Consider the following 16,360-nt stretch of genomic DNA (forward strand, 5'->3'; position numbering starts at 1 on the left):
AAGGTCTTATGTTCTCAGTGTCCTGCGTGTGGCGGGCCGGTCACTGGATCTAATGCCCCGTTAGAGGGGTTGTAATGTCGGCGAGTCACTTCCGCAACCAACGTTGCGGTTGCTTTCCACTACTACCACTTTAATTCCCTTTCCTACTGATTCAGATATACCTTAATCTGCCACCCAGGTGAGAGGTCTATTATCAGACCTTCAAATGGGCCAGACGCTATTTATATATATTTTTTTTTTGGTTAAATGGACTGCGTTTATAAAGCGTTAAAAAGCGCTTTACAGTATTGCCTAGCATTCACCCATTCATGCACAGTTGCACACATTCTGCCTCCTGAGGCACATCCCGCCCTTATATTATGTTTGTTAAATTAAGTCTGCTCCAAAATGTTCCATTTTAAGGTTGTTGTATGATATTTTGTAGGATTTGATTATTTTGTACTATGTTAGGGTATTACCCATGCCAAACACCTCACAGGATCCTAGTTTCACACAAAACCCAAACATCCAACCAAATGTACGGTCTGAAAGCGTTTTATCTTTTCCTCTCTCCTCCAGAGTCAAGTGCATCTGCCAGTAGAGGCCAAGTGAGTGTGAGGCTCTAATGGGATAAAGAGCAGGGGCAGCTGGCACAGAAAATATACTCCCCATAATGCACAGATAAACCCTCATTGTCGTGCACGTTACATCACCGGGTAGTAACTGTTGACAAGATGGCTATCGAGGTCAGCTGACCTCAAAGCCCTGAGAGAGAGAGAGAGAGAGAGAGAGAGAGAGAGAGAGAGAGAGAGAGAGAGAGAGAGAGAGAGAGAGAGAGAGAGAGAGAGAGAGAGAGAGAGAGAGAGAGAGAGAGAGAGAGAGAGAGAGAGAGAGAGAGAGAGAGAGAGAGAGAGAGAGAGAGAGAGAGAGAGAGAGAGAGAGAGAGAGAGAGAGAGAGAGAGAGAGAGAGAGAGAGAGAGAAAGAGAACTGGACCGAAAGGTTATGGTTTTAGCCAGAAGCCAAGTTTTCATTGAAAGTGTTGTGAATAAAACATGGAAAGGAGGAAGCCTGCCTATTCAAAGCATACACAATACATGGAGCTCTGCATGTTTAGAATACGATCATATCGCAAGGTGCTGAGTGAAGGCTTCATACATCAGGCTATTTTTATCAGCTGCATCCTCTGAAGGTCTGCACGAAGAGCAGCTCACTGGAAGCACTGCAAACAACTTTGAACGTTTAATATCCTGTCATTCCGACGGGCCCGCCATGGGACAGAGTGGTACACTGAATAGAGGAACACGTGAACTGTACACATACGTGCGCGCACACACATCATGCACACACAAAAAAAACATTTATGCATACATTTAACACACAATTCCTCATACAAAAAAAGTATGAGATAACATTGGTGATTTAGTTGTGATTAAACACAACGATTTGGCCTGTGGATTACCTCTGTCACACACACATGAAAATATCAGCGAGAAATTCATCACAGACACAAAGAGATGTAGTGAACCTTCTGAGAGGGAGACTCAGACTCAGACCAGAGATGGACACACATCAACCAAGATAGGGCCCGGTTCATAATCAGAGTACTATCGTCCATTCACAGCACCTTTAATAACACAACTTTAACCAAGAGGACACGCACATGCACACACACACAACACACACGCACGCCCAAACACACAGACAAACACACTTGGCCGACCAACCTGGCAGAGTTGTTATGAGTGTAGAACAGTCCAGAGTCGCTGACACTCTGTGGGAGGCAGTATCGGAGCGATTGCAGATGATGCACATCCATGTTTAAAGAACAAAGAAAACACGCAGAGCAGAGAGACGATCACCGGCGGCCCCTTCTTGTTCTGCTACACTGTCGGGCTGCTCGCAAAATCACCAGCCATTAGAAGATATAATCCTCCAGACAGAAGCCCAGTGAATCGTTCAAGAGTGACGACCCCACAGAAGAACCCAGAAAAACCTGGGGAAATAAAACCGTTGGTATCCACTTTAGATTGTAACAGGATCCGCTCCTCTAAGAGAGTGGGGAGTTTGATTTAAAGTGCATCTCTTGCACTTTATGGGGAAAGAGACTGGGAGATCCACTCATCTACCCGGAAACAAAGGACTGACAGAGATGAAGTCATTGACCGGTCTGCTGTCTGCAGGACAGATGAGCATGTATTACTGTGTATTACTGTGTGTGTGTATTACTTTGTGTGTGTGTATTACTTTGTGTGTGTGTGTGTGTGTGTGTGTGTGTGTGTGTGTGTGTGTGTGTGTGTGTGTGTGTGTGTGTGTGTGTGTGTGTGTGTGTGTGTGTGTGTGTGTGTGTGTGTGTGTGTGTGTGTGTGTGTGTGTGTGATATTGTTAGCCCCCTAAGGGAGATTACCTCACAGCTTCCAAAATCAAGCCCTGCCCCCAACAACATTCTACTACACACCAACATATGTGCAAGACACACACTGTTACCCTCACACTGCTGTGCACACAATCACAGAGAAACACCCTATGAAACAATAAATGGACAGATAGCTGCAGTTAACAGAGTAGGGGGGCAGGAATCAGGGTTCCCCCCCCCCCCCCCCTTCAACTCGGCTGCCAGCTGTTGCCATGGTCACCCAGAGTTAAGCAGGGTTTGCCCTGATGAAAAGTGGGGTGCACTGTAATCTGGTCGTATAGATTAGGGTGCCAGCCAGACCGGGGGGTGAAAACGGAAAATGTGTGTGTGTGTGTGTGTGTGTGTGTGTGTGTGTGTGTGTGTGTGTGTGTGTGTGTGTGTGTGTGTGTGTGTGTGTGTGTGTGTGTGTGTGTGTGAGAGAGAGAGAGAGAGAGAAATAGCCACCGGTGTCCACAGTGTAAAGTTAAAGCTAATTTCAGCTAAATCTGCTAAATCCTTCCCCACAGTGGGATGCTAATTCAGACGGCGTTGGTTTGATCAACTGATCCAATAAAAACAAGTTCAGCCTTTTAAGGACTACACCCAAAGGCACACACACACACACACACTTTTCCGAGCATCCAAAACACCAGGGTCAGGTTTTGGATTCTGACACGTGCGTTTGTGTTAAAGTACAAGACTCAGTAGAACCAAACGGCACTGAAAGCAGGCGGCTGTGAGTGATTGCCCCTGTGAGGCTCCTAGTCAGCAGAACTAGGCTTATAGCGGGCTTCAGTAAACAGCCATTTAGTGTACAAGACTCCTGACATGTGCCAACGAGATTTATCATTGGCCAGCGTGTGATTCTGGCTCCGCCAGAGAGGCGATAGCCTGAGCATCCTGTCCCAGCCCAGGGCTCTCCCCCTCTACGACCGTGGCCGATACTGCCTGATGCTCAGGGGTTAGAAACATTCACACACCCAGGTTCAGAAATCACATCCAAATTTAGAATATAAAAAAGGTTTAAGCCCCCTGGAATATTCTAGGTCAGATAAATATTGACCGGAAATGTGTGATGGAACAATGTGTGATGCATCCATCTATTATGGATCATTGGAATGGTTCCCTGGCCAAACGTTTAGAATGAGTGGGTCAGCTCGGGAGTTCTGGCCCAATGGACAGCTTGTCCAATAAAATATGTAGAAGAGCAGGCCCTGATTCCCAACACCTCGTATCCTCTTCATTGAGATGTAAGTAAAGGGACCAGATACATCAGTTCCCTTAATAAAGGACTGCCTATGGGGCTGTGGCTCCATGCTATAGCTTGTTTTCAATAGCTGGCCTGCAGCCCGGGGGCGGGTCGTTACAGCCCCATATGGTACGACCTGCCCCCCCCCCCACACCCCTCCCCTCCACCACTTTAATCCGGATCTGTGTGGACTCTGTAGACCACCATACCGCAGGCAGCCCCCCCCGCCCCCCCCCCCCCAGAGTATCGACACACTGCGCTTAGGAGGGGGGGCAGCGTGACCCGGTGCTGCTGGCTGAGCGGGGGTCAGGGCACGAGGAGGCGGGTCCAGCTCACAATGATGTCACCTGTCAATCAGGGCATTGATCACTCTGGCCGTAATATATGATTTGCTTGGTTGATAAAATGTCCTAAATAACGATGGTTCGTGACCAGTTACCGGACAACCAGAATGATATCTCTTGAGTCGTTGTGCTTTTTTCTGACAAGGCGTTGAGGCAAAATTACATTTTTCTCTTTGTCTTCTGAACCAGAGGAAAGAAAACAAATATTAGCTAAATGGAGGAATGCTGGATGAAGGAGACTAAGTGGTTCTCCCAGAACAGGAACCATGACAACACTGTTTACCACCAGAGCTCCAAGGGTGGGAAATACAGAGAGTTTAACACTGGATTACCATAGCATGAGTCAGTATCACTCTTTGATGCGGCCTACTGTACTTTATCCTGAAGCACATCTGAATCGGACTGCCAGCGAATCAACATGTCCTGCTCACTAATCTGACAAGTCCACATTACCTCGAAACCCCGGATCTGTGCTGGAGAGTCCATGCTGCCATTCACAGATTAGCTCCCTCTCCCTCTCCCTCTCCCTCTCCCTCTCCCTCTCTCTCGATGGCCGATCCAGAGCAGCTGAACGGACACACTGACAGACAAGCTCGTTCATGATTTAACCAATCCACCAACAGCTGGCCAGCGAGAGATTTGTGGGAAAGCAAGAGATGGAGAGAGAAAGTAAATCTCTCTGTCTCTCTAGATAGAAACTGAAGTCAAAGATGACCAACTCGGAGACTGAACACACACACACACACACACACACACACACACACACACACACACACACACACACACACACACACACACACACACACACACACACACACACACACACACACACACACACAGCTAAACATCTAAACATGGCTCCGCTGTGCGGTGAGAACAAGCTTTAAACAGAGCCTGGAGACTCAGAAACCCTGGCAGGAGACGCAGGAACATAGCTTTCTCCTCGCTCGCCCCACCACCACCACCACCACCACCACACTTTCCACAGCCCATTGCCTTCCATTTCATAGAATTCAGATGCGCAGAGAGGAAGGGAGCGGGGGCGAGAGAGCGAGAGTCAGGGAACAGGGAGAGACAGTCCAGAACACAAGAGCGGCTCCTTACCCGAAGTCATCCAGGGAGTACATGTTGCCCTCCGCTCCGCTCGCTCTCCGGGAGCTTAGGTTACAGCCGATTGACGGCTCCGTCAGATGGAAGCCAGAAGGTGTGATTATGGAGGAGAGGCATTAGCGAGGGTGGAGACAGCAGAAGGCATCGCGTCCAGCTCCCGTTCAGCACAAGGGGGAAATATTATCTTCTTTTCCTCACATGCTCGGAAAGAAAACCCAACCAGTGACGGAGCAGGCGGCCAGCAGTCAGCCCCGTTCACCAACGGGTAAACACAGCGGACAAGTCAGAGCGACGGCGATTGAGAGGAGGAGGAAGGAGGAGGAAGGAGAGAGAAAGTGAAGCAGGAGGAGGGGGCAGGAGTGAGTGAGAGAGACTGTGAGATAGAGAATCCGAGGGAGATCATGTGACCATTTCAGAACAGTTATCCTGCTCTGGTCCAAGGAATGGACATCTGTCTCTGTGCCACTACTGAGCAGAACACAGGATAGAGAAGTTTTTACGCTGCCTTTACTTAAAACCCTCTATCCTGGAAAACCCTCACTAGTACCCAGGATAGAGGGTTCTACTATGCCTGTATCATGCAAGCAATGGAAAATCTTCCTAATCCTGTGAACAACTGAGCAGTACACAGGATAGAGAAGGTGTTATTTACTCCAGTATATGATAGTTTATCCAGCTACCGAGCGGTTGCATGTAACAGATAATTGCTCAGATAATTAATAATGCTCTCGTGATAAGCGCTGACAGACGCAACTCTCCCGCTGTTATCTCCCGACCACGACGTCGACTGCAACGCAGCATTCCTCCCCTAATCGGAGGCACATTGAAGCCCGGAAATTCAGAGAGCCGTGTTGCTTTGTATCACAGATCAACAGTGTTCCTTCAATTCGGTGTCACTCGCTGTTGGGTCGTCTTAGCGTTTCATTGGAGCCTGCTCCTGGTCCATCTGGCCTCGGCGAAGATAACCCCATTAAGCTGCTTTGTAGCCATGAGTCGCAGGGCAAACAAACAAAGAGCGTTCAGCCTCTTAAGAGCCGACCAGACCGGGCGTAGTTAGCTTACCTACAGGAGACATTCTACACTGAACATGGAATGACCATCTAAACCATGACCATGGTCATCTAAACTAGTCTGGATGTAGGGGCATCTAGACACAGATGAATGGGATGCCATGAGCATGGTCTAGATTCACCCCCCAGTCCAGATTGTTGTTCAGGATGTCCACGACGGACAGAGGACAATGCTAGCAATAAAACAACATCCAGAAAAGCCCAGGAATGCAGTAAGCAAAGACAGACAGTAGTTAACGTGGGGTTGCAACAGCTCTTGACTTTCCATGCTGAGGAGGAGATTCTATCCCAGGGGGGGGTATTAACGTAAGGAGTCCACTATCACACACGCCACTTTCAGCTCTGCTACTAATCTGATGGACATGTTTTAGGGCCCATTGAACTCTTATCTTAACTTACCCTCTTAAGGAGTGCGGGATTGAGAATACAATTTAAAAACGTCTCTAATGTGTTTTTGTAGTTCTGTGAACAAGGTTAGCAAACATTGCTGTGCTGCTTTCCCAGGTAAGTCAGCAGCTGGGTGAAACTCGGAGGACGGCCTAGAGCGATGGGGACTGAGGGGAGAGACAGCTGCAGAAGAGGAGACACACGCACTCCAACATAGGTCTATGAACCAGCCGACCAACACTCCACCACAGGGGGGACGTGACTCCCTTCTAGTGGAGACGGAGCTGTTAATAGAACAGGTTATGAAACAAGGAGAAGAGGAGAGAGAGACCGACCGACAAGACAGAGGAGGACTGTCTAAACATGATATGAGATCCGAGCGGTTCTAATGCATCTGGTTGATTATGTTACCACAGACATGAAACTTGTCCACATATCTTCTCACTCTTGCACCAAACTCCAAATATTTTCTATTTCAAAACATGACTATCATTTCTATCACACTGTGGTGGCAAACAAGTCTTAATCACGTCGGTATGATCAGTTGATCTGTAAGAATCACACAAACTATACAGAATAAACAACAGCTTTTCTGCGAATAGCTATTCATTTGATTTCCTAGATCGCTCTGTGCTTCATGAATAAAAAAGCCAAACTCCATCTGAGAACTCATAAGTAGGGGTGTGAACCAGGCTTCTGAGGTGCTGCTGCTCTGGGATCAGCTGTAGGTCAGCAGCAGCCTTCCCTGCAGTGAGATGCATAACTCTGCAGTTTCTCTGGTCTCTCTCTCTCTCTCTCTGGTCTCTCTGCCCTTTAGTTCTTACCAGTCACCACAGCGAGGGCCTCAGTAGTCATCAAGCATCACTGAGGAGAACGGCTCCCTCTGTGCTCTCTCTGACACACACACACACACACACACACACACACACACACACACACACACACACACACACACACACACACACACACACACACACACTTCCAGCATTACAGGTGTGTGTGTGTGTGTGTGTGTGTGTGTGTGTTTGCACGAGCATGCACACTGCCTGCATCACAGCAGTGTGTGTGTTTGCACGTGCATTCATGTGCAAACACACACACACAAACACACACACACACAAACACACAGCCATGTAGCAGGAGGAGGTGTGCGGAGCCTCCAGCCTGTGAGGGAGCAGGGGGCTGAACAGATGTGTGCGTTGGACTCTAACGTGTCTCCCTGCGACCTGAGAGCCCCACCTCGGTGGAGCGGTCCTGAGATTTAAGACTTCCCTTCAGGAGCCGAACAGAACAGGAGAGCTTTTGGCAGGCACACACGCATCACACAACACACAAACACACAAAACACACGCAAATACACACAGAATAGAACATATGTAGTAGAGATTTACAAAGTACAGGAAACTGCTGGGTTCATCCAGAGAGAACAGGGAGATGTTTGGATTATTTTTAGCGGATGGACACTAGTGTGTTGTTTGGATTAGAATCACGTAAGATAAACTTCCTCTAATATGAGACAGTGACGTGTGATGTGGTTATCCAGACAGAACACACACAGCCTTCAGGATGTTACCCTCTCCACACACACACACACACACACACACACACACACACACACTTCTGTTTGTAGGACATGCACAACCACAAGTAATACACCCCCCCCCCCCCCCCCCCCCACACACACACACACACACACACACACACACACACACACACACACACACACACACACACACACACACACACACACACACACACACACACACACACACAAACTATGCTTTGTCCTGAGAATCATCGACTTCAGAGTCATACGACAAGATGTCTTTCATGCAGTAGCGCCACGGCTAACGGAAACATTAAACCTAAGGCATAGAGTGTTTCCCAAACAGACGGGGACCGCAGGGTGCCGGTGAGGCTAGCATCTCTGGGCCTCCTAGCATTCCGCATGCCACTGCATCCACGGCAGGGATCAGAATACTATCTCATTCCACCGCGAGTCAAATTAGAACAGAGACTTATGGGATTTAAAACTACAGACAGCCACGTTTTCCATACAGGCTGACGTGTGCCGGTGTGTATGTTTAGGAGACTGAGGATCATTGATGTGCGTTTTTCTCTGTGTGTCGGTACGGGCGCGCGCATGTGTGAGATAACCTGCCCGGCAACGGCAGAATAAATACACCCCCCACCCCCCCCAGCCCACCCCCTGGGGTGCGGAGAACGCCTCAGCCATGTGCCGGGACACGTCAATCAATTCGTTTCCTGTGTCCGCAAACGCAAACAACAACGTACTATTCAACGTAAAAAAGATGTTGAGCACATATAGCATCTGGCGTGTCGGGAGACGATGCTGACGTTCCCATGACAACAACATCGCTCTCCCTAAAAGCTGCATTCAACGAAATGGGCGTGACCACAAACGACAATGGGTCCTAATTACCGTTATAAACGAGTATGAGGTTTGGGTTTGGACGATGAAGGAATAGTACAGAAAGCGAATTCACGATATCCCATTCATCAGAAGGTCGGTGAGTGGGCCCCAAATCAAAACGTTATCCTAATTGCAGATATTTAACCAATATTAAAAAAGCGATCGTCTGTAGAACTGCAATAATGTGCAACTGACGCACTATCCTGCAATTCTTGTAAAGTATTCAACCAGCGGAGCCAAATCAAGGCTGATTGTGGATGCTTTACGAAGCCGCTTTATGGAGCGGCACTGTTTGCGCTCCGTCATGACGCGGCGGTCCCGCCGCTCGCTGCTTACCTCATTTTCTTGTCTTCTAGTCAACGGAAGATTACATGAAACCGGGGACCACGTCCAGCAATCCTCCTCGTTTCCTCCCCACTAAAGACAGCGGGATGCGGTCGCTTCAGCAGGTCACAATCAGTCCGACGGTTCAACGGCCTACACCTTGTACCCTACTGCGTCTTCTGGATGCGAAGGACCATAGGGCATGTGGAGGCACTATGAGCTGGCTCCCCTCTTCTTTGTGCTCCGTTGTCTCTCTCCCCATGTGCTGGGAGTCCCCACTTCCATGGTACGACGATATTCGGAGCAGAAGACGATGAATGGTGGATGGTGGTAGTGAGCCGCCGCCTCCCTGGTGGGATATATTTTCCCGAGTGTTTTGGTGGAGATGTGAGAATGTCCGGCGAAGGACGCACGCGTCGGCTCGGTGCTGCCCCCCTGTGGACACCACGTGGAACTGTGCCCTTTGCGCGTCCCCGCCCGATCGGCGCGCACACGCTCAGAGCAACGTACACGTTTACGCTTCCTAGACTGAAAACACTGAAAAGCATCTTCGGAAAATTCTCGATAAATATCTACATTATTTCTTCACCGTACAAAACCCTTAAATAATTTAACATAATTTAAAGGTATAGGAATAATTTGAATATGGAGTAACAATGGAGTAACAATGCCATTAGGATAGGTCTATATTTGACCATAATGAGAATATTTAATATGTCAATTTACATTGAGCTAAACTGGAAAATAAGTATAATGTTTGTTAGCATTAAGGGATTTCTGTCATTTTCTCAACATTTTTATTATTTTACTTCTACCATAAAAATATTTGGAGGTGGGAATGAATCAAATATGACGTTTTTTCATGCAGATCTGTGATCTTAAGAAACATGTTATTCTTTATCGTATAAAAATAAAAAATCGATAAAAAATATATAGAAATATCGGATCATATCCACGCATACTCTGAAAACCTTCAAGAAGCGCTTGTTTATTTGCATTTGCATGTTCGTCGTGTGAAGAAGTCATGTTTCTGAATGGAAGCATTAGAAGCAGTGTTGACCAGTAAAAAAACCTCCAGGTTTCTCTGGTGGTTTCTCTGGTGTTATTAGCTGAGATTGGACGACGGAAGAGCACATCAGAAGTTAAGTTACAGTGCAAAGGTCATCTCTCTCGTCCAGACATGCCTTCAGGTAGAAAACGGATTTGGGAACAATTTACAATATCAAGTTACTGAACAACTTAATAGGCGCTTGGTTGAGTTTCCCGCTGCCTTGCCCGTCTGCCTTCGAGGCTATTCAAGTGCCTGGTAAAAAAAGAAAAAAAAAAGAAACACATACCAAACAAACCTCATGCATGTTACGATACTTTTCAAACAATACATCTTCACCGTTCAACTACTAGATCAACTGTAAAGCCTTTCGGTCTATTTACACATCATCACGCATGACAGAACAAATTGGCAGTTTAGGTTGTGACTCGGTATCATTCCAGATAAAAGATGCCCGTCTCGTTATTCAATTAGAAGCACAAACAGTTGTGACTTCTCCAGATTACAGTTGAGGAAGGCACGTGTTCTGTTATTACTGATGCCATGCTACTTGGAAAAGGTTTGGATAAAACCATTGAGATGCTGCAAACCACTGATTTTATAAAGTACCATTCACATGGGAATTGCAAGTGGTTTATTTGGTACAGACTAAATACTGAATTATTCCTAACTATTATTAGTATAATATTACAATATTGGATTTGAGCAGATCTGATTTCAGATTCTTCGACTGTTCACATATAAATGAATGTGATATCCACATTTCAATGTTGGTTAGTGTTTTACCAAGGTGGGTTGGTGTACCTGGACAAGAGAAGGCTTTAACAAGAAAATATTAACTTCCTTTAGTGCTTTCCTGAGTTGTTAAATACAAAATAATTTAAAATCACTTTGCTCTGCACTTGGTTCCTCCAATATGCTCAATATTAAACCATTAATTGGGGACAATAGAGGAAGTTATTGACTTCATAACATACAACGGGAGACACTAAATCAAATAGCTAAACGTTATTACTACTTACAAATGCTGTTTGAATCTGAGCCTTTGGTTTTTTGTTGGCTAGTTGGATAAAAATCCTTGTTCTCATGTTAAATTCTATTCACTACGTGTTTCACGTCACTTTAACAGTACTGTTAAAATAAATATTTAGCATTTGCGGCAAAGTGAAGCGATGTGTTTTGTGTTTATTTTATTTCTGGATTTTTTAAAGCAACGCGACAATCCACCAGTTCTGTTCTTTAGCGGAAACCTGGGATTTCTTCAAGTCGTCCTTTTAGTTGAGTTCCACACAGCTTTCACTTCACATCATCGTAACTCAGTGCTCAGGTCAGTTCACACAGTCCCCGCGCTGCGACCCTGCTCAGTCATGCTTCCTCCGGTTGGTGTGTGGTCTCCGTTTGGGTTTGGTTTGGTCGGCTTCTAGTGCAGTTCAGATATTATTCTCCTGGTCTGGAGACGTGAGGAGCAAGGTCTAGTAGGAGGAGGGTGGCAGCCTGTCACAGGTCTGCTGCCCGAGTCCTCAGACTATCCTCCACTGCATCACACTCATGTCCTTCCCCCCCGTCGACACCAGGAAGCTGTCATCATACAGGAAGTTCACGTTGGTCACATGACTGCTGTGGCCACCATAAGCATGACTGGGAGCCTGGGGGAGAGAAGGAGGAGGGGGGGGAGCAAAACAAAGTCCATCACTGTTTTGAAGTCAACGTCCTGTATAACGTCTATCAGTCATGTGACCTTTGGGTTAGAAAAGATAAGATTCATATTTATATTTAAACATTTTAGCTTTGGTCATTGATGAATTTGATGTCAAGTCAGAATGAACTCTCTGAGATGGAGCTCTTCTGAGATGTTCCTCAAAGCTACTCTGTACTCTTATACTCCAATACTCTATACCTTTTTTGTTATTATTCTCTGTTTGTCTCCCCGGTAACCACCCATTGTTCGTCTCTTACCCGGAACTGGGAGCAGGGGAAGGAGAAGAGGTGGACCTTCCCAAAGTCGTCCCCAGTGGCCAGCAGGCTCTTTTCATTGGAGCTGCACACAGCGTTGATGTCAGTCCCATCAGAACCGTCCGGCCACAGCCCTGAGGGACACCAGACCACACAGAGGTGAGGGAGAGGAGAGAGAGAGAGAGAGAGAGAGAGAGAGAGAGAGAGAGAGAGAGAGAGAGAGAGAGAGAGAGAGAGAGAGAGAGAGAGAGAGATTGTGTGTGTTCATGCTACTTACCGAAGACCTCGAAGCCCAGGGAGCAGGTGCTGGTCCCCCAGGTGATGTCTCTGGTGGTCTCCACACTCACCACCTGCTTACACACCGACGGAATCCCTGTGAAAACACACAGAAGGCTCCTTATGGTTTATCCATGATGATCATAACATATTGACCGGATGATGGGGCTGGAGAGAGAAGCTAAAGTCAGGGCGGCGGTTCTGCTTGTTTCTACTGGATATCCTGGGGTGTGTGAGGTGGGCAGCAGGTCCTTACAGTAGAGGATCTCGTAGTCCCCAGAGTTGGACACCAGGTACTGGGAGTCCACCGACCAGTCCAGGTGGGTGATGAAGCTGGAGTGACCCTGAGAGGGGAGACACACTTTAATCACTCATACACCTCACACACACAGACACACGCAAGCACGCACGCACGCACACACACACACACACACACCCGTGCAAATACACACACACACACACGTGCAAACGCAAACACACAAGCACACAAACACACACACAGATGTCTGACTTGTACAGAGAATGCATCTTTTTTTTATTATTATTAGCACAAATACTAAGAAGAGGTCACTTGGGGTGGAGGGGGCGGAGCCAATGTAACCAAATATAAGGGGCGGGACAGGAGCCTAAATATAAAGCTGTGGTTCCTGGTGGGGGACATAAAGTCTGCCCTGCCTGTTTAGGGGGACTATTAATAACGTCGCTCACCGAGCACTTCCCGACCCGGCTGTACTTCCTGCCCTGCTCCGTCACGGCGTAGATGTAGATATAGTTGTCATGGGAACCGATGGCCAGGAAGTTCCCATCTAGATAGGAGGAGAGGAGCAGATAGATGCGTGAGGTCGTTGGAGCGGTGGATGCAGGAGAAGGCACGGAGAACGGGGAGGAGAGGAAAGCAGAGGGGGTTCATCAGCCCGGGGCAGGGAGAGAGGAGGGAGAGAGGAGGAGAGAGGAGGGGAGAGAGGAGGAGAAAGAAGGGAGAGAGGAGGAGAGAGGAGGAGAGAGGAGGGAGAGAGGGTTCATGTCTGACCCACCTGGGCCGTAACACATCACGGACAGCTGCTCGCTCCCGTCTGTGTGGACCGTGACCAGGTCTTTGGAGTCCGAGTCCAGCACCAGCCACCTGTAGGGTCCAAACAACCATCAATCTCAACACATGAACGTCATCGCTGAAGTCTGGAGTTTCAGTTAGTGTTGTTGTTGCGCTGTTGTCGTTGGTAATTGAAGCACTGTTGGGTCATGTTTGGTGAGATTCCGATTCCGATTCCGATTAAATCTTGTCTCACAGGATTCCAGTACCTGCCCGTGTGTGTTCCCACGGCAACCACCGTCCCAGACGGGTGGAAGCAGGCTGACTGGGCAGATTCCTGGGGAGGAAACACAAAATGAACATATCCATTTAAAGAAAGAAGAGAAAATCGCGACAAAAACATAAACAAACAAAAATAAATCAATAAACATACACTGAAAAGTCTTTCGAAAAGACACACACAACTTAAAAACCTGAATTGAATCTAATGCAGTTCCCCAGTTTCCCCACAGAGGGCGCTGTTGCCCATGCTTACGTCCAGATGCTTGGTCCAGATTGGCTGGTGGCTCCGGGACTCCCAGAGGCTGACCTGCTTGTCGTAGCCACAGGTCAGGAAGACAGGCTTGGAGGGATGGACGGCCAGGCCCCACAGCTCATCAGTATGGCCCTGGAGCAAGATGAGGACCGGTTAGGACCAGTCTGCTCCTCTATCATCTCAAACATTTACATTCAGGGCGTTTAACAGAGGCTTTTATCCGAAGCGACTTACAATAAGTACATTTGTCAGAAGAAAGAAAAACAACAATATACCGCTGTCGGTACAGTGAGGATGTTCATAGAACCAAGTTCCAAGCACTAACAATTGTTGGGTTAACCCATTCTCCGTACACAACAAAGATAGTAAGGATAAGATGCTACACAATAATGAGTTTTTAAGTGTAAGTCCATACAACATGCATAAGTGTGTACATTAAGTGCCAGGACTAACAACATACAAAGTGCGTAAAGGGGGTGTGTGGGGGAGCACCGGAGGAGGCTATGCGGAAGTGAACTCTGAACAAACCATAACTCTAGTCTGTGGCGGCACGACAAAATGCTCCGACCAGGCCGAGGTGTCCCCGGTGATACTGATTACGTTACGGTGTCGTGGAGCGCCGACCCACCTGCGTTATGGGGGTGAACTCCCCGTCCAGACTGCCCTGGAGAACAAAGTTCTTGGTGGTTCCGATGAGAACGCTCTCCCCCCGGCCCTCAGCGATGGTTCTGATTGGTCCAAACAGCTCGGGCACCTGAACCAGAGAGGATGGAATCAATCTGAGAGGGATCGCTGTTTCCTTATTGCTTTCTTGAAAACACAAACCCTGTAATGTTTGTTATTGTACACACTCTGCCTTTTTCATGGTTCATATAGTAATATTAATACTAGACATCACAGTTATCAAATGGGATTAGTGATTAGTGATACATCTGGATGAGCTCAGACACTCCTGCTACATGAAACATATTTGTTAATTTCAATGCTGTGAATTTAATGAGGATTCATTGAGTAACATTTTAATTGAATGTCCCCAAGTCATTAGACCATCATCTCATTAGCATATGAACAAAAGCTCTCTCTTGCATGCTAAACCTCCGCTAAACCAGCCTCCAGTCCACTGGTTCCACGTAGCTGACTACAGTCTGACCGAGGAGGTGTTTACCTCCACGTAGCTGACTACAGTCTGACCGAGGAGGTGTTTACCTCCACGTAGCTGACTACAGTCTGACCGAGGAGGTGTTTACCTCCCTGTACCTGACTACAGTCTGACCGAGGAGGTGTTTACCTCCCTGTACCTGACTACAGTCTGACCGAGGAGGTGTTTACCTCCCTGTACCTGACTACAGTCTGACCGAGGAGGTGTTTACCTCCACGTACCTGACTACAGTCTGACCGAGGAGGTGTTTACCTCCACGTACCTGACTACAGTCTGACCGAGGAGGTGTTTACCTCCACGTACCTGACTACAGTCTGACCGAGGAGGTGTTTACCTCCACGTAGCTGACTACAGTCTGACCGAGGAGGTGTTTACCTCCACGTAGCTGACTACAGTCTGACCGAGGAGGTGTTTACCTCCACGTAGCTGACTACAGTCAGGCTGAGTAAAGAGTGAGGGCCATGTGTGTGTGTGGAGGTGTTTACCTCCACACTCTGGATCTGCTGGTAGCTGCTGTTCCAGGACACCAGCCGTCGGTCCTTCCCCCCGGAGACCAGGGTGCCGTTGCGCAGCATGCACAGGGCGAAGATGCTGCCGCTGTGGGCCCCCTGCACCGCCTGGCTGATACGGTTGGTGCCTGCAGGGAGAGGGGGAGACAGGGGTGAGGAGGGAGAGAGGAGAGAGGGGGAGACAGGGGTGAGGAGGGAGAGAGGAGGGGAGAGGGGGAGACATGGGTGAGGAGGGAGAGAGGAGAGAGGGGGAGACATGGGTGAGGAGGGAGAGAGGAGAGAGGGGGAGACAGGGGTGAAGAGGGAGAGAGGAGGAGAGAGGGGGAGACAGGGGTGAAGAGGGAGAGAGTAGGGGAAAGGGGGAGACATGGGTGAGGAGGGAGAGAGGAGAGAGGGGGAGACATGGGTGAGGAGGGAGAGAGGAGAGAGGGGGAGACAGGGGTGAGGAGGGAGAGAGGAGAGAGGGGGAGACAGGGGTGAGGAGGGAGAGAGGAGAGAGGGGGAGAGAGGGGTGAAGAGGGAGAGAGGAGGAGAGAGGGGGAGACAGGGGTGAGGAGGGA

At 48.2% G+C, this 16,360-nt stretch overlaps 2 protein-coding genes and 1 long non-coding RNA gene across 8 annotated transcripts in view; 1 reads left to right on the plus strand and 2 right to left on the minus strand.

Annotated features, from left to right (window-relative positions):
- Positions 1–5,989, minus strand: part of evla (Enah/Vasp-like a) — a 32,448-nt gene extending 26,459 nt beyond the window's left edge. Inside the window, 1 exon segment of the mRNA XM_030356680.1 lies at positions 5,070–5,989. Within this exon segment, the coding sequence (XP_030212540.1) occupies positions 5,070–5,092 (23 nt within the window). The 5' untranslated portion in view covers positions 5,093–5,989.
- A 2,766-nt stretch (positions 5,990–8,755) lies between these two features.
- Positions 8,756–11,207, plus strand: LOC115544012 (uncharacterized). Its single transcript, XR_003976784.1, has 2 exons — positions 8,756–9,063; positions 9,323–11,207. It is a non-coding gene; the product is annotated as an uncharacterized LOC115544012 (long non-coding RNA).
- Positions 10,259–16,360, minus strand: part of eml1 (EMAP like 1) — a 46,966-nt gene continuing 40,864 nt past the window's right edge. For all 6 annotated transcript variants that reach the window (XM_030356668.1, XM_030356669.1, XM_030356672.1 and 3 more), the window contains 10 exons: positions 15,777–15,928; positions 14,761–14,886; positions 14,133–14,264; positions 13,867–13,934; positions 13,602–13,690; positions 13,276–13,373; positions 12,824–12,911; positions 12,569–12,664; positions 12,295–12,425; positions 10,259–11,984 (listed from right to left, as the gene is read on the minus strand). In XM_030356668.1, the coding sequence (XP_030212528.1) occupies positions 11,859–11,984; positions 12,295–12,425; positions 12,569–12,664; positions 12,824–12,911; positions 13,276–13,373; positions 13,602–13,690; positions 13,867–13,934; positions 14,133–14,264; positions 14,761–14,886; positions 15,777–15,928 (1,106 nt within the window). In that variant the 3' untranslated portion in view covers positions 10,259–11,858. The remainder of the gene's footprint in view (positions 11,985–12,294; positions 12,426–12,568; positions 12,665–12,823; positions 12,912–13,275; positions 13,374–13,601; positions 13,691–13,866; positions 13,935–14,132; positions 14,265–14,760; positions 14,887–15,776; positions 15,929–16,360) is intronic.

This window comes from Gadus morhua, chromosome 5 (genome assembly GCF_902167405.1).
Source record: "Gadus morhua chromosome 5, gadMor3.0, whole genome shotgun sequence".
NCBI classification, from domain to species: domain Eukaryota; kingdom Metazoa; phylum Chordata; class Actinopteri; order Gadiformes; family Gadidae; genus Gadus; species Gadus morhua.